The sequence below is a fragment of the Palaemon carinicauda genome, chromosome 6 (assembly GCF_036898095.1).
Source record: "Palaemon carinicauda isolate YSFRI2023 chromosome 6, ASM3689809v2, whole genome shotgun sequence".
Lineage (NCBI taxonomy): Eukaryota > Metazoa > Arthropoda > Malacostraca > Decapoda > Palaemonidae > Palaemon > Palaemon carinicauda.
In genome coordinates, this window is record NC_090730.1 from 153,127,778 (window position 1) to 153,151,082 (window position 23,305).

Below are 23,305 nucleotides of genomic sequence, written 5' to 3' on the forward strand. Positions count from 1 at the left end.
CTATTAATAGTACGTTTGGCAGGTCAACACCTTCTCTCATTGTCTCAGTGATTACCAGAAACCACTAGTTAAAAGAATTGTTGAGCCTTTTAGCTCTTGGTGTAGTCACTTTTTTCTTACTATTTATATTACTAGTGAACTGTAGTGGTATCCTTATCATGCCTAAAAGCAAAAGAAGAATCCTATCTGAGTATCTGTACTGAGCAACAAAGTGGGAGTTGGCACCTCCTGATACCCTCACCTTGAGTGAGTAGTACTCCCTTGGGATGTGGGGGGGGGGGTTACTTGGGCCATGCTTGCGGTAATTAGCAGAGAATGCTATATAGTAAGTAAGTATAATCATTTTTAAAGTAATTGAGAAAAGTTTCTTGTCAACATTGATCATGGAAATAGTATTTATTGGTGATATAATGATATGTTTCTTTGTAGTCTTGTTGCAAAACTTCGAGGGCCGATATCTTTGCTTCTTAGTTATTGATATTCAAAACTACTTTCCTCTATCATAATTTCAAATTCAGACATCGTTAGAAAAAGAAATAAAAAATATACGCAATAATTTGGGCCGAGGAATTTAAATAGTAAGGTTATTAAAAATTTTGTATAATTTTCAAATTTTAAAAAAATAAATAAAAAAATATAAATATTAAAAAATGTAGATAAAGAAAATTCCTCAGCAATATTTCCACACTCATTAGCATAGTTCATAGCAATTAATATTTAATTCGATGCAGTATATTTTTCAATATTAATCTTACCCGATAATCATGTAGCTGTCAACTCTGTTGCCGACAGAAATCTACGGTAGGGATACGCCAGCGATCGCTATACAGGTGGGGGTGAACACCACAGCGCCATCTGTGGTCAGGTACTCCAGTACTTCTTGTCAACACCACCTCAATTTTTCCTCTGTCGTGCCTCCGGCTAGACCTACATGGATACGCTGTTGATTCTGGAGTTATTGCTCACGATTTGGTGATGTATTTGCTCTAGAATTTAGCCTTCGCTATTCAGGAAGCTATATCATTAGCTCAGCAAGTTTTTGGAATTAATTTGATTTAATTTTTGATTTAATTTTGGTACGAAGAGAGTATGAACTCTCTTTCACTTTTAAATGGCCGACCCTTCCCTTAGACGGAAGTGTTGGTGTCGAAGAGAGTATAGACTCTCTTAATTTTGCTTAACAAAAGTTATAGATTTATTTTATATCTCTCCGCCTTTTATAGGCCTCTTTGATTAACTTCCTTAAATTAATTTTTATATTTGTTTATATTCGACCTTTCCTAATAGTAGGCGGTCTTTTCTTGGAACCGAAGTTAATTTACATTGAGCCCGTCATTTCGTTTTACCTGTTAACATATTATGCTATTTTAATGTTTTTGAAAGAATTTCTTTGATAAGTCTCGTACTGTTTTCAAAGTTGAACTAACGTTTTGTTTTGTCTCTGCAGTTGTTGACGTTCAGAACGTTCAACTTGCGCTCTATCGTTACGATAGAGAGAGAGCATTCACGGTGTCACGTTGCAGTAAGAGTAAACCGATTCTAGCATTTTGTTCATTCTTTCTTAGCTTAAATGGTTTTAATTCTAATAAAGGAACTTTTTATTTGGGAAATCTTTCAGTTTTTTTCCTTTAACAATAATATGTTTTAACGATATATATAATTGGGCTCTTTTCTCAGGTTCTAAGTCAAGAGAGAGAGAGAGAGAGAGAGATAGAGACGGAGGGAGAGAGAGGAGGATAAACGTTTCGTTCAAGCGGGTAACGTTATCGTTTTAGCTCTTCTCCCTAGTCTCTTTAGGGGAAGAAGGTAAACGTTTCTAGAGTTTTATTCTTGTTCTCAAGCTTTATGCGGTGAGAGATTTTAAACGTAGTTTATTTTGATCTAGTGTTTAGTCTCTTTTCCAGCCACTGAATTATTTATCTTTCATTATGTTTTTCTGTTACATTGTAATACTGTTTTCGCAATTACTAACTTTTAATGAAGGATAGAATTGCGTGTTTCAGGTACAAACCACTTAAAGTTTCGAGTTCAGTGAAATAAGTGCAAACAGAAAATCAAAAGTGATAAAGTGATAAGCGCAAAGTGTTACAGTGTTGCGTTCGAGGGTTCGTCTGTTCGTGCCAGTTGTTCGCCTAGTCTGGGACCTCTTACAAGCTCCCAAGCCCAGGGGAGAAGTAACATCGAAGGACTTATGGGTTCAGCAGGCCTTGATCGACGAACAGACGTTTCCCTCCGTGGTTTCGGGTGTAACCAACTCACGTAGCCGACGTGATCACCCCACCCACACAAAGACGAGAGAGCCCATTTATTCCTCGTCTGCGGAAGAGGTTTCTCGCAGAAACCATGGACCAAATCTTGCAGCTTTTAAGTGCAAGTCGGTCCCTTCCGCGCAAGTCCAACTCCTAGGTGGTGTCTTTAACACTGGGTCAGTTCGGACTTGCTGCAGTACGACAACTGCACACCTCCCAGAGAGGCAAGGTGGTATCGCAACAGACAGTAACTCAGTCTGTTGCCGCACCAGCTGTTTTAGACCCTCAGTCTCAACGGACAGTAGCTCCGTTTGTTGTTGTCTTTTTTTTTTTTTTTTTTTAACTCTAGTGGTCTATGCTGCTGACAATGCAGTCTCAGCTTGCAGTGTTGATGCAGGAGTTTCAGGCAGAGAAGGTTAGCACACCTCCTCCTGCGAGCGCTCCTCCACCTCTGCACAGTCCACCCTGCCAGACGTATGATGTTGAGGTTCCTCATCCTACCTCCACGCGTGAGCTGCCGCATTGGGAGTTGCCAGATACCAGTCCACCCTGCCAGACGTATGATGTTGAGGTTCCTCAACCTACCTCCACGCGTGAGCTGCCGCATTGGGAGTTGCCAGATACCAGTCCACCCTGCCAGACGTATGATGTTGAGGTTCCTCAACCTACCTCCACGCGTGAGCTGCCGCATTGGGAGTTGCCAGATACCAGCGCTGTGCAGCAACCTCCACTTTCCTTGAGGCAGGAGCCTCTTGCTTTGCGGCAACCTCCTCAACACTTGAGGCAGGAGTCTTATGCTTTGCAGCAACCTACTCTACCCTTGAGGCAGGAGCTTCATGTGTTGCGACAACCTCCTCCATCCTCGAGGCAGCAACCTCTTGCGTTGCGGCAACCTCCCCCATCCTTGAGGCAGCAACCTCAACTCTTGCGGCAGCCACCTCCACTCTTGAGGCAAGAACCTCAACTCTTGAAAGAGCCTCAACTCTTGAGGAACCTCATGCTATGAGGCAGCCGCCTCAATGCATGCAGCAACCGCATTCTTCACAGCATGAGCCTCTCTCTGCGCAGCTACCTCCTCAACCCTTGAGGCAGACGCAACTCTTGAGGCAGGAACTTCACAGGAGCCTCATGCTATGCGGCATCCTCCTCAAACCATGAGGCAGGAGCCTCATGCTTTGCGGCATCCTCCTCAACCCATGAGGCAGGAGCCTCATGCTATGCGACATCCTCCTCTACCCATGAGGCAGCCTCATGCTATGCGGCATCCCCCTCAACCCATGAGGCAGGAGCCTCATGCTATGCGGAATCCTCCTCAACCCATGAGGCAGGAGTCTCATGCTATGAGGAGCCTCATGCTATGCATCCTCCTCAACGCATGCGGCATAAGCCTCATCCCTTGCAGCTTGAGCCTCATCCCATGCAGCATGAGCCTCATACCATGCAGCATGAGCCTCATACCATGCAGCATGAGCCTCATCCCATGCAGCATGAGCCTCATCCCATGCAGCATAAGCCGCACGCCATGCAACATGCTCTGCTTACCTTACAGCATGCTCTACATACAGCATGTTCTGCATACCTTACCGCATGCTTCTCAGTCACACATCTTTGGTTGTTGCCAACTCACTAGACTGTCAAGCAGTTTCATAACGTTGCCTTCTAGTCTGCTGCTTTTGCACCAGTGAAACCCTCACTGAGAAAACTTAGCTTTTCTCGGATATGGTTCCTGTAGATGAGAAAGTGCTATTCTCCCTCCTTCTGATATTCCCTTGAGGACTCTGTCATTTGGAGAGGAGCCTTTAGCTGCTTAGCCTCCTATGGACTTTTATTTAAGCATAACATGCTTCCAGGGAGGGTAATGGTTCCACTTCAGTCGCTAACCCCGTCTGTTACCACCTGCTCCCATAGACCTTGAGCTGTGTTGCAAGACATGCAGTCCAAGCTTAGTCCTTGTTAGAGGATTTTTTGTTTACGGAGTCAGTGTGTCACTGGGAAGACGTTCAACAACCAGCAGAAGTGACTTGTTGTGACGCAGTGCGGCAACCTCAGCAACCCGATAAGGAGTTGTCTTTACGACCCAGACAGTCTAGACAGCTTCGGGTTGTCACTGTACTTCCTCGCTTTCCCATGGTTGACAGTTCACAGACTGTGCAGCAGTACCATGATCTTGTGTCCGGCTCCGTCAGACGACTAGCTTTTAAGAGCTCCCACAAGTCGTCGCTGTCTGGAGATTCTCAGATGGACTATGGATCTGACCAAGGAACTGGGCCTCCTGGTCAATTTTGAGGAGTCCCAGCTCGTCCCATCCCAGACCATTGTCTTCCTGGGTATGGATCTTCAGAGTCGAGCTTTTCGGGCTTTTCCGTCGGCCCCAAAGATCTACTAAGCCCTAGATTGCTTCCAGAGCATGCTGAGAAGGAACCGATGCTCAGTCAGGTAGTGGATGAGTCTAACAGGGACACTTTCATCGCTGGCCCTGTTCATCGAGTTAGGGAGACCCCACCTCCCCCCCCTTCAGTATCATCTAGCGGCTCACTGGATAAAGGACATGACGCTAGAGACGATCTCAGTTCCTGTTTCCGAAGAGAGGAGGTCTACTCTCACGTGGTGAAAGAACAGCTTTCTTCTCAAGGAAGTCTACCTTTGGCTGTTCAGAAACCCGACCGCCATCTCTTCTCTGACGCATCAGACACGGGCTGGGGTGCGACTTTGGACGGACAGGAATGCTCGGGTACATGGAATCAGGAGCTAAGGACACTTCACATCTATTGCAAGGAGCTGTTGGCGGTTCATCTGGCCTTGTTAAACTTCAAGTCCCTCCAGCTTAACAAGGTGGTGGAGGTGGACTCTGACAACACCACAGCCTTGGCTTACATCTCCAAGCAGGGAGGGACTCTTTCGTGGAAGTTGTTCTAGATCGCAAGGGACCTCCTCATCTGGTTAAAAGATCGAAAGCTCACGCTGGTAACGAGGTTCATTCAGGGCGATATGAATGTCATGGCAGATCGCCTTAGCCGGAAGGGTCAGGTCATCCCCACAGAGTGGACCCTTCACAAGAATGTTTGCAGCAGACTTTGGGCCCTGTGGGGTCAGCCAACCATAGATCTGTTCGCTACCTCGATAACCTAAAGGCTCCCGTTGTATTGTTCTCCGATTCCAGACCCAGCAGCAGTTCACGTGGATGCTTTTCTGCTGGATTGGTCCCATCTCGACCTTTATGCATTCCCGCCGTTCAAGATTGTCAACAGGGTACTTCAGAAGTTCGCCTCTCGCTAAGGGACACGGCTGACGTTGGTTGGCTCCGCTCTGGCCCGCGAGAGAATGGTTCATAGAGGTACTGCAATGGCTGGTCGACATTCCCAGGACTCTTCCTCTAGGAGTGGACCTTCTAAGTCTACCTCACGTAAAGAAGGTACATCCAAACCTCCACGCTCTTCGTCTGACTGCCTTCAGACTTTCGAAAGACTCTCAAGAGCTAGGGGCTTTTCGAAGGAGGCAGCCAGAGCGATTGCCAGAGCAAGGAGGACATCTACTCTCAGAGTCTATCAGTCTAAAGGGGAAGTCTTCCGAAGCTGGTACAAGGCCAATGCAGTTTCCTCATCCAGTACCACTGTAACCCAGATTGCTGACTTCCTGTTACATCTAAGGAACGTAAGGTCCATTTCAGCTCCTACGATTAAGGGTTACAGAAGTATGTTGGCAGCGGTTTTCCGCCACAGAGGCTTGGATCTTTCCACCAACAAAGATCTATAGGACCTCCTTAGGTCTTTTAAGACCTCAAAGGAACGTCGGTTGTCCACTACAGGCTGGAATCTAGACGTGGTCCTAAGGTTCCTTATGTCATCAAGATTTGAACCTCTCCAATCAGCCTCTTTTAAGGACCTCACATTAAAAACTCTTTTCCTCGTGTGCTTGACAACAGCTAAAAGAGTAAGTGAGATCCACGCCTTCAGCAGGAACATAGTTTTCACATCTGAAACGGCTACATGTTCCTTGCAGCTCGTTTTTTTGCTAAAACGAGCTTCCTTCACGTCCTTGGCCTAAGTCGTTCGAGATCCCAAGCCTGTCCAACTTGGTGGGGGACGAACTGGAGAGAGTACTTTGCCCAGTTAGAGCTCTTAGGTACTATCTAAAAAGGTCATAACCTTTACGAGGACAATCAGAAGCCTTATGGTGTGCTATCAAGAAGCCTTCTCTTCCAAGGTCTAAGAACTCAGTTTCTTACCTATTCAGGCTCCTGATTAGGGAAGCACATTCTCATCTGAAGGAAGAAGACCTTGCTTTGCTGAAGGTAAGGACACATGAAGTGAGAGCTGTGGCTACTTCAGTGGCCCTCAAACAGAACTGTTCTCTGCAGAGTGTTATGGATGCAACCTATTGGAGAAGCAAGTCAGTGTTCGCATCATTCTATCTCAAAGATGTCCAGTCTCTTTACGAGAACTGCTACACCCTGGGACCATTCGTAGCAACGAATGCAGTAGTAGGCGGGGGCTCAGCCACTACATTCCCATAATCCCATAACCTTTTTAACCTTTCTCTTGAATACTTTTTATGGGTTGTACGGTCGGCTAAGAAGCCTTCCACATCCTTGTTGATTTGGCGGGTGGTCAATTCTTTCTTGAGAAGCGCCGAGGTTAAAGGTTGTGATGAGGTCCTTTAGTATGGGTTGCAGCCCTTTATACTTCAGCACCTAAGAGTCGTTCAGCATCCTAAGAGGACCGCTACGCTCAGTAAGGAAGACGTACTTAATAAAGGCAGAGTAATGGTTCAAGTCGTCTTCCTTACCAGGTACTTATTTATTTTATGTTATTTTTGAATAACTAATAAAATAAAATACGGGATACTTAGCTTCTTTGTTAACATGTATGCTGGTCTCCACCCACCACCCTGGGTGTGAATCAGCTACATGATTATCGGGTAAGATTAATATTGAAAAATGTTATTTTCATTAGTAAAATAAATTTTAGAATATACTTACCCGATAATCATGATTTAATTGACCCACCCTTCCTCCCCATAGAGAACCAGTGGACCGAGGAAAAAATTGAGGTGGTGTTGACAAGAAGTACTGGAGTACCTGACCACAGATGGCGCTGTGGTGTTCACCCCCACCTGTATAGCGATCGCTGGCGTATCCCTACCGTAGATTTCTGTCGGCAACAGAGTTGACAGCTACATGATTATCGGGTAAGTATATTCAAAAATTTATTTTACTAATGAAAATAACATTTTGAGAAAAAAAAATTATTTTTATTCATAAACGAAATAATTTTTGTCCAATTCCAATAAAATTTATACAAAATTACCAGAGTAATAAGACAAATAATATATGTTGAAATTGTAGAAATCCTAGGATATTCAACGATTTTGTCATTAATGGCAGACGATTCCCTTAAATCTATATTCGATCATAGGCGGGGCTTGAAACACGTCATTCGATTTCGTCAGCTGATCTGTAACTTGAGCCGACAACATAACGTATATTTACTGAAAGATGTCTAAAAGAATCTTGGTTCTTGATGTTAGCTGAACTGTGATTTAATCTATTTTGTACTACTCCATGACCAATTATATTCAAGGTGTATTTTGGTAATAGCAATTACCGGTATGTTTTATTTTGGTTTTGTTGTCAGCTATTTTTAAAGTTGTGACGGTATCACGATTATGTTCGAATATATAACAGATACACTTTTGCTCCATATCAAGTAATCCTTGAAGAAATGAAAACCCCAGTTCAAGGGACTCTCGACCAGTTTCTTATTAATGTGTGTATCAAACAACAACAGCTAGAATCAGGTGTTGATGCTGGCAATCCACAGCCATCTACGTATGTGATGTAAACAAACAATTAATGTAAAAATTTGTAAATTTAACAAAGTTTTATACTGTTGTAAAAGGATTTTAACTTCATTTGTTATTTAACCTTATAGAGTAATTTAATTTTATACTGTCTTTTAGCAAACCACATTCACAAACTAGAGGGGCGCTCAGTAGAGTGCAGACCTCCGCCGCGACAGCTTATTTCTCAACCTTTTGCACGACCTTGACTTGGACCTTTGACCTTAACATGTGTTAATTGACGTGTATTTTCATACGCTGAAATATGAACCGAGTTTCAAGTCTCTGTGACAACAAAGTCCAAACTTATGGCTGAATATGTGAGTTGTACATTTTGCTTGACCTTGACCTTGACCTTCCAGAAATTCCAGCTTTTTACATAACAGTTAATCCCTGCAAGTTGCATTGCTCTTCGATCAAAATTGTGGCCAGGAAGCTGTTCACAAACAAGGACACAAGCAAGGGCGAAAACGTAACCTCCTTCCAACTTCGTTGGTGGAGGTAATAAAGAGCCCGCAGACTCGGTTTATTTTATAATGTCTTAGAGCAAAGCTCATGCACAAATTAAGAGCCTGAGATGTACTGTAAACATGCCTAATTGTAAACATCTACATTTACAAGTTTGTATATACATTTATTCGTGATTGGGTTACTTTTTTCTGTACTACTTTAAAGACTAAAATTTATTTGTTTCTAAGCTTGAAGTAGATTTATATCAACTATATATTATTCAAACTGTATTTATAAATGAAATATAGAGCTGGAAATCGTTATTTGTGATTTAGCCTAGTGACAAGTAAATTCAGACTAGTAAATTCGACTTGTCTCCTCTCCTGGAACTAATTAGCAAAATTGTCCAAGGTATACCTGTACAAACCTTGGACCTTGAAGTTACCCTGCTTGCCTCAGTGTATTAGGCAAGCCATTCACGATCAGTAATTACTGAAGGAATTCCTTCAGTGTCCGAACTAGGACGTCCACTAACTTTCAGTGTGTTCATCAGTGTAGGATAGACTACCGTGGTGATTAGACAATCGAAATGGCTTCCTCTATTTTTTGTGATAATGAGTTATTGTTGATGGGATTAGGGCTTGTGGCGGCGCATTCTACTTGGAAGAAACGAAGAAAGACTAAATCAAAATAGTGTAAGGATTGGCTACAGAAAGACCAAGAAGTCAGCTATGACTTATTATATGGGGCCAAATTAAATCTGTTAATAAACTTTTTTATATTGTGAACCATCTGTATTTTTGAAAATGTAACTGTTTTTTGTTTAAGAAATAAATAACAAATAATGTGTTTCTTACCTCATGTGCTTGTAAATTCAAGGTGCATGTTCTAATAGCTTCTTGATCCTTTAAAAACATTAAATCTTCATAGTAAGTCCAAGTTTGCGTATACACATCATCTGCCCCAGTTCCAGACCGCATAGAATCTTCGACTAAGTCTGTGGTTTCATCAGGATACTTTTCTTTAAGTTTTTCTGCTAATTTTCCATACGCTTCGTTTTTTTATATTTATTCAGGTAATGTTTTGACTTTATTTGCCAAAGGAATGGCTGTTCTTTGTATACAGGTAACTGAAAAAATTCGCCCGAAAATTCTCTATCTTCCGGCATCTTAACTACTTAAACCTCACTCAAATCTCTGCACCAACATTCCTCACACTCTGGTCATGCGCTTCACACTGATAACTTAACTGACCATGCATGGTCAATGTTCCCTTCAGTGCGCGTTAGCTCCTCCTCCAAAATCAAGCAGAGTTTGATTCTCATCAGTGTAACTGACAGTTGTACTGACAGGCCTCAAACAACCCCATTCACGATCATTTTTGCCAAGTTTGAAGGAATTCCTTCAGTAATTACTGATCGTGAATGGCTTGCTTTTTGTCAAAGGTCAAAGTAATGGTTGCTCTTTAAAAAAGATTAACGGCCATTGCAGCTTCGCTGAATTCATACTCTTATTAAATGTCTCTGGTTTGTGTAGTGAAAGATATTCAAATTATTTTTAGATTTGAGTTTTTTTATGTAATTCAATTAATTATTTTAGAGGACACCTTACTCTGCTATCAGTTCCCCTGTTCCTTTTTATTGCTAGAATTAAGGGTCTTGTTTATGTCAAGAAGCAAAAATTATTTCATCTTTCATTTTAATTTTTTCCTTTTATTATTATTATTAGTATTAATATTATTACTTGCTAAGCTACAACCCTAGTTGGAAAAGCAGGATGCTTTAAGCCCAAGGGCTCCAACAGGGAAAATAGCCAAGTGAGGAAAGGAAATAAGGAAGTAACTAAACTACAAGAGAAGTAATTAACAATTATACAAAACAGTAACAATAAGATAATTTCATATGTAAACTATAAACACTTAAAAAACACAAGGAAAAGAAATAAGATAGAATAGTGGGCTCAAGTTTACTCTCAAGCAAGAGAACTCTAATCTTAGACAGTGGAAGGCCATGGTGTTGAATGAATATCACCTGAATGTAAGGTAAATATTGGAATAATTAATTTGATTATTTTTCTTAAACTATTCAGACTTTACATACAAAATATTTAGCACATATACATTCTAAAACTCGCCCCTCAAAAATGTTTTCAATCTGGGCAAAACTCCATTCAAGCACAATTTATTAGGAATAATTTCAGCTCAGAGGCCAAAGGATAACCTACTCTCCCCATCATGATAGTTACACAGTTGATGTTTCAAAACTATAAAATTTAGATTAAAATTTCCGTTATACATTTTACTGTAACCTGAAGTAGAAAAAGTAATTTGGGTATACTTTTGTATTTCAGGCAAAACTTTTGCCACCTGCGCTTGCTGAATGTTACAAAATTATGACAAGTGATAATGTTTGTAATGCCTCTGTAAATATGGATGTCAAAGTTGATCCAGATGTCAGAAGTAGAGCAGAAGTTACCAGAGTTGATGCTGAAGTGGAGGATGAGGAAGGCCTTCGAATTTCACAAGATGAACACGGTAACTTCGTACTTGACATGAAGATAGAAAGTCCATCGAAAGACAGTAACAAGATGAATAACAGCAGTCATCAACCAGGGAATAAAGTAACGGCATCAAAGACACATCGGAAAAAGAAAAATGTTTTGCTTCCAAAAAGACACCATCACCATCTATTAGAGAATAATGGTGCTAGTTCTAGTCATCCTCAATCTGCCGTGTCAGATGTGATCTCTACTAAAGTCAATTTTGAGGGGAACAAAGATGGAAATGTGGACCCTGATGAAGCCAACAATTCAAGAACATGCAACATTTGTGGGCGAACATTTACGGGGAAACCGGATCCATGGTGGCATACTCTCAGTAGCTCACTTTCTGGACTTGAAAGTGTTACTGTGTCAATGGCTTTGCAGGTAAGAAAATTTATATATATTTTAATCAAGTGCTTTGTGTGTAGGAAGTCTTATCATCCTTCAATTTTGCTATCATAGGAGAATGTTGAAAATAAGTATGATTTAGAAGAAGCATTTATAGAAAGGCTGATTTATTTTTTTAAGTGTCATGCATTTTCATAATTTCAGATGTACAATATTAATTTTTTTTTTTTTTTGGTGCGCTAATACTAAGCTTTGGTGGATCATTTTATCAGAATATTGCAAGCTGTTCAATTTATTGTTAAAGTAACCTCTAAATCACAACAAAGCTTAAACCTTCTTGGGATCACATTGTGTAAAAATGGCATTGTTGTAGTGAATATCATTATACAGTACTGAGTTTAAGACGTATAATTAAAGGTAGAAAATACATATAGAATGTATAGTGGTAAAGTGCACTACAGCTCAGTACTGATGTAACGGAAAAATTGTAACAGATGCCACCTACATCAGTGAAAATTCATCTAAGTAACAGCGTTGCAATGCAGAAAAGGGTAACATATCAATAATAATGACCACACAAGATCTTCACCTTCTCTCCCTCTATTCCTTCCACAGCCCCATCTTCCTCACTCCTCCCCATCTCACAGCTTCTCTTTGATCCGTTCCTGAATCTGTTCCTCTTCTTTAACATTCTCCTGCACGCAAACACCAAAAATGGAAGAGTGGTGTAATAGCTCAGTTTTTATAGTTGAATGGAGCCCTAAAGAGAGCACCTTAACTAATGTGCTTATGTCAAGCAACCATCCATATCCTTGTGGTTAGTTCTGTTTATGCATGTAAAGGATTCAATTACCTAGAATCTTCTGCCTTTTTATTGCAAGTAATCTTCTTTCATGATTTATTTCCAATATTTAGGGATCATGTTATAGAATAACCTGTAAAGTTATTTTGTGTCTTTAATTTCAAATAACATGATCTTCAACTTGAGAAGCTATCTTAATTCTAATATGCATACTCACAAGTCTTTGGCAAAGGATTTGTTTCTAAGTTGCTATTGAAAATTGGAGACATTCAAAGCTATAGTATGTTTGGTATCTTTCTGGAAAGAGCTTAGATAAGATATAAAACAGTCAGTTAGAATGCAAGGTACACTTGTTATTCTCGTTGTAAGTTTTAATTTTATCTTTTATATAATTCATCAGGTAAGATCTATTTTTTTTTATCTTGAAGCGCTAACGCTAAGGATGAAGCTTGAAAAAATAAATTTTTTGGTAAGTGGTCTGTTTAAAGTAGCTTATAATTGAGCAGTTAGCATATCTAAAAAGTTTTACCGTAATTAGAAAATGTGGTGTTAGGCAACATGGGAAAAAATTGTGATTACACTCATAATGCACTTAGAATGTTGATTAATGAATAAGAATTGACTTTTGTTTAATTTTTTAAATAGATGCTGGAGACATCGCTCGCGAACACCAGCGAGAAGGCACGGCTTGCGTGCCAAGTGTGTAATTTATGCTTTGGAATGGTGTCATCAGGTTTTAGGTAAGTGTATTAAATGGTCCTTTGTTGTTGTTTTTTTTACTTTTCAATATTTCTGTTTTGAAAAATTTCCATTTAAGTTTTGTGTTATGTCAATTTTTTTTTATCATGTGAAATGAGCTACAGTATATGAACCTGTTCGATCCCAAGAAAGTAGTTCCTGTATACTCCTTGTTTTTTTATTAGCTTTAGCAAAAACTTTGGCCGTCAAAACTTAATACTCTTCTACACTAGTGTGGTATATAGCTCTGTAGTCTGGTGTCAATGAAATATATGATTGGTTATTTTTGGAAATATTATTTCTGCAGAGTTCATTGTGTATAAAAGAATACTGTTCACTAAACTAATTTTATTTGCATAGGCCTGCAAGTCATTATGGAATTAATGATACCTTGTACAATCCTTTTTTTGTATTTGCTCCTATGCATTTACAAACTTCATCCAATTTTTATTCATACAGTAGGGTCCCGAATTATGCGAGAATTTGGTCGATGAAAGGCCTCGTGTAATTGGAAATTCGTATATTTCGAAACACATCATGGCGGCAAACAGCAACCTACCCGTCAATTTTTTTTTCACTCCATTTCTAGCTTTCTAGCTATATATATACTGTATATACACTGTGTGTGTATGTATGTGTGTATGTATGTATATATATATATATATATATATATATATATATATATATATATATATATATATAAAATATATATATATATATATATATATATATATATATATATATATATATATATATATATATATATATATACTGTAGCTTTTATCTTAACAATACTGTAAGAAATCCTTCTTATAGATTTTTTTATAAAATACTGTACAAAATTTCTTTTATGGATAAATAAAACAATAAAAAGTTGTTAAAGTTTTGATAATTTTCTATGACTGTAGTATTTACTACTGTACTATGCATAGCTTACTGTTTTCAGTATTTTCCGAATGATGTAGAATTATTTCCTATAGATACAAAAAACAAAAAAGGGTTTTCAAGGTTTGATACAGTACGTATCTAGCAATAGTTAAAAATTACAGTATAGTACTGTATATCCATGATGACACTCCCACACGTAAACACGGCCACTAGGCGCAAGTGTGCAATAGGCTGCTGTACGATAATCACGCTTTTTTTGCCCTGAGCGGTCATTTCACTAATGATAATTTTTCAAAGTTAATATAATTTCTTTATGCTTATAATTCGTAATTATAGTTAAAAGTAGGGATATTAATTAAATGGTTGAGTAAAAAAAACATTTAATAATACTATTATTTAATTTCAAATGGCTACATAATACTGAATATTCTAATGGGTTCTTTTTATCTTCAATCGTAAATCTTACGCCTGGATAAGCAACAAAAGGAAAGGGATAGGTCTCTCTCTCTCTCTCTCTCTCTCTCTCTCTCTCTCTCTCTCTCTCTCTCTCTCTCTCTCTCTCTCTCTCTCTCTCTCTCTCTCTCTCTCTCTCTCTCTCTCTCTTTCTTCATATCGTTTCCTGTATAGTTTTCAAATATGTTCGTCATACATTTGTACATTATTTATCCACTTTATTCTCTCTCTCTCTCTCTCTCTCTCTCTCTCTCTCTCTCTCTCTCGGCGTTTCCTTTCCCTTTTTAGTTTTGTGAAATTTCGTTGTCCAGTCATTCGGTAATGAGAAGTCATTTTCGCTTTCGACATCGAAAGAAAACTTTGTTTCTTCAATATACTCATCACTGGAGGATTCAGAACTAGTGCTCTCATTATCAAACAGGTTATCATTATCAAATTCCACAACAAGAATATCATTTATTTCATCTAAAGAAATAACCTTCCTCTTTAGACCTTTCATTACAAAAGGAACAACAAATAACCACTTATGCATGAACGCCCGAGCGCACTGATAGGAAACCAGTTCAAACCAGAGTTTTGTAACATCAAGCTACCTTCAGAAAAATAGTTGCCAGACATCATATAAGTTTCTATTCACAGTCCCCATATGCTGAGAGTGTTGCCAAGTGGTGATCCTATACTTACTATACGAGTAAAGTAACATCACGAGACTGAAGGCTTGTAAAAGGCAATTAAAGTCATGAACGGAATATACAGTTGAAGGCGGGTACCGAGTAGATCGTGGTGAACGGTTTATCACGTGGGTGACGCTTAACAGGTTAAAAAAACATTTTATATAGTTCGGTATTTTCTCTATCCATCCTCTCCCAGAAAACCTTCAAATGTGAATTATCGGAATGTGTGCAGATCTTGGCAGTGCGATAACTAGTTAGCGACTGAGAATAAAAAAAATAAAAAGCCCGATTGACGATGCTGATGAAGAGGATATCGAATACCGATTTTTCCCTAATTGATTTTTTCTACGTTCTGTCTAATCCAATGTACAGTACATTCTTATGTAAAGGGCGAACCCCAACATTTCTTGATGCTGCTACACTTTAATTATAGATATTTTACCACCTATTTATAATCTTTATTTATAATAACATCTTTAGTAAAAGCTCTTCAATATCACTTTCAGGAGTAAATGCGTTTATGATCGACGATGAAACGTAAAAAAAAAAACGTTTTCCTTTTAAGAAGGCGTTTTTTTAGGAAAAAAATAACAACACGAAACAAAATTGCTCATATTTCATATATTTTGATTTTCTAAGGATAAATAAAACATTAATTATAACATTATTATTACATAGTACCTGGTAAGATATCTTTTGCCGCAAAAGTTAACCTATAGACAGATGTTAAAATTGGTTAGCGAGTTCGTTATGATCGGCGATGGAACGTACTAAACAAAGTAATGGGTTTGGTTGTGGTGACATGTTTGGCAGTAGCATGATATAAAATAGTCTTTATTTTGATGGTTTTTAATTTAAAGTTTAATGAATAAGGATTTTTCACCATAATCACAACGCAAGTATAAAAATTAATTAGTACAAATATGGAATATTGTACATATAGGTGTTGGACAGTTAGGCTAGGCCTAGCGACAAGTTCACACAACAGATGGGCAAACCTTAACATTTTTCATCCAAAACTAGTCTTAAAATGTTTGAACAGAAATCTTTCTCTCACATTCTCCCCCCCCCCTTCTCAGACATCGGGGAACCATCACCCCCCCCCAATACAATTAAGAAAACAATAGATTTCCTACGCTTCGCAGTGCTTGACTCGCGGATTTAGAATGCTCCTCGCAAATACAGGAAAATTAATTTTTAAAAACTATCGATCGCGTAATTGAGGAATCGCGTAATTAGAACACGTGTAATTCGGGACCCTACTGTAGTAATGTCCAGCGTAAGCTGGAATGACTTTAACCTCTTCTTTAAGAGGCAAGGGATCCACCCTCTGTAGCTATATACAAACGAGGTTTGCCACCATCATATATACTTGCTCATTTACTCTATACAGTAGATTTCCATAATTATTTGTTTTATTTCTGATTACAGAATAAAGTTTTCAAAAGATAGCTTTACTTTTTATTGTATTTTACTGTAAACAACCAAAATTGTTTTCCATTTAGAGTAAAATACAATAGAAAATGAAGCAAACTTTTGAAAAATTTGCTTTAGGAATGTGTTTTATACAATTTTCCCTAAATGGTAAAGCACTGATTTTGTGTAAAAAGAAATTTAAATTCATTGAAGTAACGATGTTATTCTGAAGTAATTCCACAATAAATAGCCATCAAAAAGTATAAAACTACTCATCAGTAATAATGGACTTTACACAGACAGAAATGTAATGAAAATATCTATTTGTTTCCTTTGACACAAGGAGTATTATGTAATCTTTGATTTATAAGTAATGCCTCATGTAGGGAATATTACCATTGGCTAGAGGGAGTTGTGTGATTTTTACCTAGTAAAATAAGAAACAGACTGAAATAGCTCTTAAACAATCAGAAGTAAAGGCTAGAATCCTAAAACTTTGGTTGAAGAAAGGAGGAGGTGAGGAGATTTTTTAGTGAAATGTCCTGAGTGTGTGAACTGTGTGCTATACAGTACTCTTGTAGAATATGCAATATGCAAGTTATTCACACAATTTTGATTATTAATATTTGAAATTACATTTCCGGATGTCTTTGTATCACCAGGCATGTTTTTGACGCCAAATAACGTCATCGTAGCAAATGGGTTAATTGTTTACAAGGTAGTTGGTTGACAACTGTAAGTGAGGACTCTTTCACCCACCTGCCTGAGTGAGATGAACCACTTTTTTGTCTGTGGGTGCGTTTATTGAGGGCAGTCATTATTGCTGTTAATCTCTCTTTATTTGCCGGTTAGTCTTTTCCTCTGGTTTGGTTCACCGTGACAGTTGGACTTTGCGATGGATGATTTTAAGTCAATACAAATTTGTTTAAGGTAGTAGACAAGACTTTGGAGAGGTTGATGTCGGATGTGTCCGAGAGACCCCTAGCTCTTGGGGAGGTTGATGGCAGATGTGTCTGAGAGACCCCATGCTCTTATGAACTTTTTTTAGTGGGCATTCTTGTGTTTAAGGTTTCCCATGTGATGAGTGTAGGGTGTGGTTTCCTGTGCGACAGGAAAGGTTTAGCTGGAGGAGGAAGGCCAAAGCCATTCTCCAGTTTCCTTAAGAGTGGCAATATTCCTACCTCTTCCTCTTCTGTTATGGCCAAAACAAGAAAAAGAGGAGCAAGGTAAAAAAAACTTCTATTTGTAGTTGTTGACCCACTCTGCCTTTTTGAGGATGGATTTCAAAGCTGCTGTTGTGTTTAGTAAGGACACTGCTTAATGGAAGAAAGATTACTGGCTGGACCTTGTCCACATCACAACTGTTCCATCCACGCCTTCATTCGTGATGATGGTAGCATATTGGCTTGGCTTGATCTGTTGAGGGAAAGGTGATCCACCTGATACAGGGGATGACTTACTTCCTAGGGCTTGTCACACGAATCTTCTCAAAAGATTTGGCCTAACGTATTTCTGGGAGAACCTCCTCCCTGAATCTAAAGATGCACATGATCTCTCTCTCTGCTTGATCATGATGCCAACTGGAAGTGGGAGATCCTCGCTTCCACTCACATTAACGGTCTTTTTTTTTTTTTGCCAGCTCCGGATGTTATCGTTCCTAGCTCATGGTTTGCATCTTTTCGAGACTAAATGGTGTTCTCGAGTAGTCTGGTGCTTGGAAGAAGTGCTGGGACTCTCTTCACAATGACATTCCTTCTTACCTTGCAACAGGTCTGGGATCCCAAAGAAGAAGGATGCTTCTCTAGCACTCGCTCCTTCCTAAAGGGAGAGAAAGAGTAATGAGAGCTATGATCACCATTCCTGGTACCGTGACGGCATTTCCCAAGGAGGCGATTACCACCAGCTTGGCCTCTCCAAGGACACCCTAGACCTGGTGGCTGTGGGGAAACCACCTTCGTGGTTCGACGCCATGGTCAAGGCAGTCAGGCAAGCAGTTTTGGGTACGACTCAACAGGGGCAGAAGTTCGTCTCCCCAGTACAGCCTTTCAGACAGACGTCAGCATTGGTTTCAACTCCCTGGATTCCCTAAGATAAGTCGGTTCCCTTGTCCCCTCCTCTTCTGCTCCACCAACTGACCCCAGTAGGAGACCTGTTTCGTTCAAGGCCCCTGACCCCCAATATTTGCTTTGTCCATGAGGAGACCCCATGGAGCGGGGAATGGGGGTTGCCAATTTCCAGCAGGCCTTTTTCTGGCTAGAAGTGACTGTTCCTGACCACAAAGCAGAAAAGGAGGATGGTAAAACCAACTCCGCCTCACCCTGACCTCCACCATCTTCGTTCCAGCAGAGGCTTGGGATCTTCGCGGGAGATTACCCCTGTGCCCTCGATCCGGCCTTCACTGATAAAGGTCGCACTACCAGAGCATTGACCCATCTCCAGGCCACCACCGGAAGACGAGGAACCTCCTGCAAGAGAGTTTCAGACCTCCACGGAATGGCAGGAACCTTCCAGACCATATCTGCTGGAGGAGTACCTGCCTCCTCGCAGAGAGTCTAAGGACACCAAGATGGTGCCCAAGAACTCTAAGGCATGTGTTTTATCTCCGGCATGAGAGACTTAGAAGCAGGAATATCAGCAAGCGACATTCCCTCAGTTGAAGACCTTGACCCACCCATGGCTCCTATGTGTAAAGGCTACTAAGGGGATGTCGACATGGACTTTGAGGATGACTACCTCCCTAGGGTTAAGTCCAGCTCTGGAGCTGACCAGCGGGAGTCAGGATATGCCTTGAGGCAAGACTTCACCTGTATAAGAGCCATCAGTGGGTTGGCTAACCCAGGAGGGCTAAGACATGGTCTTGGGTCATGTTTATGGCACCTAACAACTGCCTAATGCCAGCGCAGCCCTGCCCTGGTTAAAGGGGTTGACGACAGCCAGAAAGAAGGCCTCCATGCAGATCGCCAGTTCTTTCAGCTCGCTTTGAGCCGGCTCGTTCTCCAAACTACTCCCGCCTCCTTTTGTCCAGCGGAGGAGATACTACGAGGTCACAGACGAACCCCTTCCGGCTTTGCCTCTTGATACCTCTGTAGAGGCTCTCTCAAGGGGAGTCTCATTTAAGAGGCTTTCTGGGCTCTTAGCCTCCTTTTCAGCTTCTGAGATCCTAAACATGGAAAAGGATTGTGGCTTAATCTGTGGCTGGGATCTATGGGCTACCATGTTCGAACTAAGGATTGGTCTAAGGTTTCGACAAGGAAGTCTATAGAAATCTTTTTCTTGTTAGGCACTCGCGCCATAGAATTGCTCACTCGCCAGGTTGTTAAACTGTGGGTGAACACAATTTTTAGGCGGTTAGATGCTGTGATTGAAAGATTCCACTGGCAGGTCCCCAAGGCTGAGATCACGAAACTCAAAACTCCACCCTTGACGGCTCAGCACTGTTTAATCCGGAAGAGGTCAAGAGGGGGGCTGAGCGATGGAGGAAGTCCACCATGGACTCCCTACTCCACAGGGCCTTAACATCCAGGTTCTGTGGTAAGGCACCACCACCTACCTGGACACAGTTGCAGGACGGTAGGGTCCTCTAGAAGGCATCCAAAACAGCCTTTGTTCCAACACAGAGACTTACCTTGAAACACTTTCTTAGGAGTTACCTGGAACCTCCTCTCAAACGACCAGAGTTTTGTGTAGTTTACCCTACTCCCATTTTCTGTAATGGTAGGCCTAGCGGAAAGGATACGTGCCCTGTGGGCAAACCCGAGGTAGGCCACATGCGCGCTTGGGTCGTGATCTCCAGTAAGTTCTCTGGTCGCATCGTGATATCATCTCGACGCTCCTCTGATCTCAGTGCGACCCTTTGTGTCTCGTGGCCACGTGGTTACCGCATGGTCCGTTGTGCTCTCCCTCGTGCTTAGTGCTTTAACTTTGTGCTTTGTCTTTTAATTCCTTTGTGCTTTCGCTTGTGCTTATTAGTGTTCTCTTTCTTTTTCCGCTTCGTGCCTGTGTCTAGCGGTGTTGTGTTTGTGTGCGATGGAGCATACAAACAGCATTTTCCTCCCAATGATCCAAGGGGCTCCAAGTTCTCCAGAGGAGGTAATGATGGTAAGGCAGGGTTTCTCAATTTACCCATCCCATGGGGTGAACTTTCGGTTTTCAGTGGGTGAATTGTGACCACAGTAAGTTTGTGGTTTAGGAAAGCAATTATAGGTTTTGCCAATCTGTACTGTACCTGGGTTGGAATTAAACCTGTGCTGACCCAAGTTAATCTTAGGATAAGAAAAGGTACTGAGAAACAAGACAGACACTAATATACAACTGACCATCCAAGTTAATCCTAGGATTAGAGAGAGTACCTAGAAAGGGTATAAATCTTATCAATTAGAAATATCAATAAAAAAAAACAAATTTTCACGCTCTGTTTTTAAACCCATTTAAATGCATCCTTCTGTTAATGCTAAGCCCTCTGGTTAGTTTGGGTCTTAAGATAAATTAAATCTACAGTGAAGACAACACAAATTACTCCATATACTTAGCAAAAAAGATGATATAATTATTCTTATTAAATCTCAAGGTATTAAGTACAACATATTTCTGTGTATGTAGTGTGAAATCTCTCTCTCTCTTTTATGCAGGTTCATTGAAAGAAGAGTTTCTTTTTAGCTCTCCTCTTGAACTAATGACAAAGCCTTGGATATTTTGGAAAAGGTTTCATATTTTTTTGACTGAAAATCTTTTGTGGGATATTATCAGTGGGTGCTGTACAAATGGAGCACAAGCTATGTTAGGGACAAAATCAGGATTCCAAGTATGTGTGAAAAAGCAAGCTCCAAAAGTTTAAGGCATTCATTGTATGATATCACGTCACTTACTAGCCTCAAAAACACTTCCAGTTCCGCTAGAGAAGTTTTTGGATCAAATAATTTAAATTGTGAATTTTGTCTAAGGAGGGGCCCTCAACTCATGACTTTTTAAGCAGTCATGTAATGATATGGATGCTGCTCATGTCCCGTTCACTCAATCTTTCCCTCCACTGACTCGGGATCCAGTTCTATCTAGCTCCTACACGACAGGATCTGCAAAGGAGGTGGCCTTTCCGGCCGAAGTTCAGGGCATGTTGGAGAAAAGCGCTCTCCAAGCTTCTTCATTCGACTTTCTTGTGAAAAAGGCGTCTGAAGACTGGAGACTAATCATCGATCTCTTGGCTCTGAACAAGTTTGTCCTTCAAACTTTGTTCAGGATGGAGACAGCAGACATGGTCATACAAGCGGTAAGACCACAGAACTTCATGTGGACTCTGGATTTCAAGGGTGCGTATTTCCAGATCCTAGTCCATTCGTCTTCAAGGGAGTTTCTCCGGGTCATACACGAGAACAGGCAATAGGTGCTGTGCTTCGGTTCTCCACAGCACCCCAGGCCTTCGCGAGGGTGTTCGCCCTAGTGTCATCTTGGGCTCACAAAACCGGCATTTGTCCCCTAAGATACCTCGACGATTGGTTGATCCTAGCATACTCGGTGACGACCCTTCTTCAGCACCAAGACAGACTACTCGAGTTTTGTCAGTGTCCTGGGTTCGTGATATACCGTGAGAAGTCATTCCTGCTCCCCTCTCAGAGACTGGTATACCTGAGTAGGATTATAGACACCAAACTGCAGAAAGTATTTCCATCAGATGAAAGAGTACACATGCTGAGGGAGGTAGCAAGCTCCTTCCTCAGATGAGGAGAGCTTCCAGCCCAACAGTGGTTGTGTCTCCTAGGTCACCTAACATCCCTGGTCCATCTAGTTCCCAACGGTTCCCTCAGGATTCAATCCCTTCAATGGCAACTGAAATCCAGGTGGAATCGGCACACCGGTTCTCCGGATACATCATTCCCCATGGGACTAGAGCAACTAACGGATCTGTAGTGGTAAGTGACGGAAGAGAACCTCCGCAGGGGGACAGATCTTCTCGTCCCTCCCCCGGAATTGATGCTCTACACAGACTCATCAAAAGGAAGGTGAGGGGCCCACATGCTGCACCGCATGGCCTCAAGGTTATGGTCGGAGTCCAAAAGGTACCAACACAAACTTCTTAGAGATGAGGGTAGCCTTTGTAGCCCTCTAACAGTTCCAGTCGTTCTTGGCGGGTCTCTCTGTGGTGCTGATGAGCGACAATACTACAATAGTGGCTTACATAAACAAACAAGGTGGTACCCTTTCGCAGCCCCTGTGCCATCTAGCAGTAGAGGTGTTAAGATGGACAGAAGACAATTCGTTGTCCCTATCAGCTCTCTTCACTCTAGGCAAGAGGAATGTGCTCATGGACAATCTGAGCAGAGCGACTCAGATAGTGGGCTCCGAATGGTCTTTGAATCATCTGATAGCTAACTAAGTCCTGACTTTGTGGGGTTCCCCAACTGTGGATCTGTGCGCGACATCCCAGAACTTATGGCTCCTGTTTTACTGTTCCTCAGTCCCGGACCCTCAAGCTCTCTGGCAAGATGCATTCCAACAATGGTGGGACAATGTTGATGTGTACGCCTATCCCCCCCGTTCTGTCTGATGCAAGGGGAGCTCAACAGGACCAGAGCATCCAACAATCTATTCATGACTCATAGCTCAGCTATGGCGTCACACAGAGTGGTTCCCTGACCTGCAGCTCCTAACAAAGCTCCCGAGAGAACTCTCTCCACAAGAAGATCTACTCAGACAACCACACGTGAACATCTACCACAGGGTTTCTCTTCGTCTTCACTCCTGGAGACTATCCGATATCTTCGCTCACAGAGAGGCTTTTCGCAACTTGTCTGAATACCTATAAAGATCCTCGGCATCAGTCTACCAGGCCAAGTGGACTTTCTTCTGTGATTGGTGTCGTAGAATGAGTATCTCTCCCCTTGATACCACTATTCCAGTAATAGCAGAGTTCCTTTT

At 41.1% G+C, this 23,305-nt stretch overlaps 1 protein-coding gene across 3 annotated transcripts in view; it reads left to right on the top strand.

The window, feature by feature from the left end:
- The window catches only part of LOC137642741 (uncharacterized), an 81,777-nt gene that overhangs the window by 54,489 nt on the left and 3,983 nt on the right, over positions 1-23,305 (top strand). For all 3 annotated transcript variants that reach the window (XM_068375577.1, XM_068375578.1, XM_068375580.1), the window contains exons 5-6: positions 10,886-11,461; positions 12,873-12,967. In XM_068375577.1, the coding sequence (XP_068231678.1) occupies positions 10,886-11,461; positions 12,873-12,967 (671 nt within the window). The remainder of the gene's footprint in view (positions 1-10,885; positions 11,462-12,872; positions 12,968-23,305) is intronic.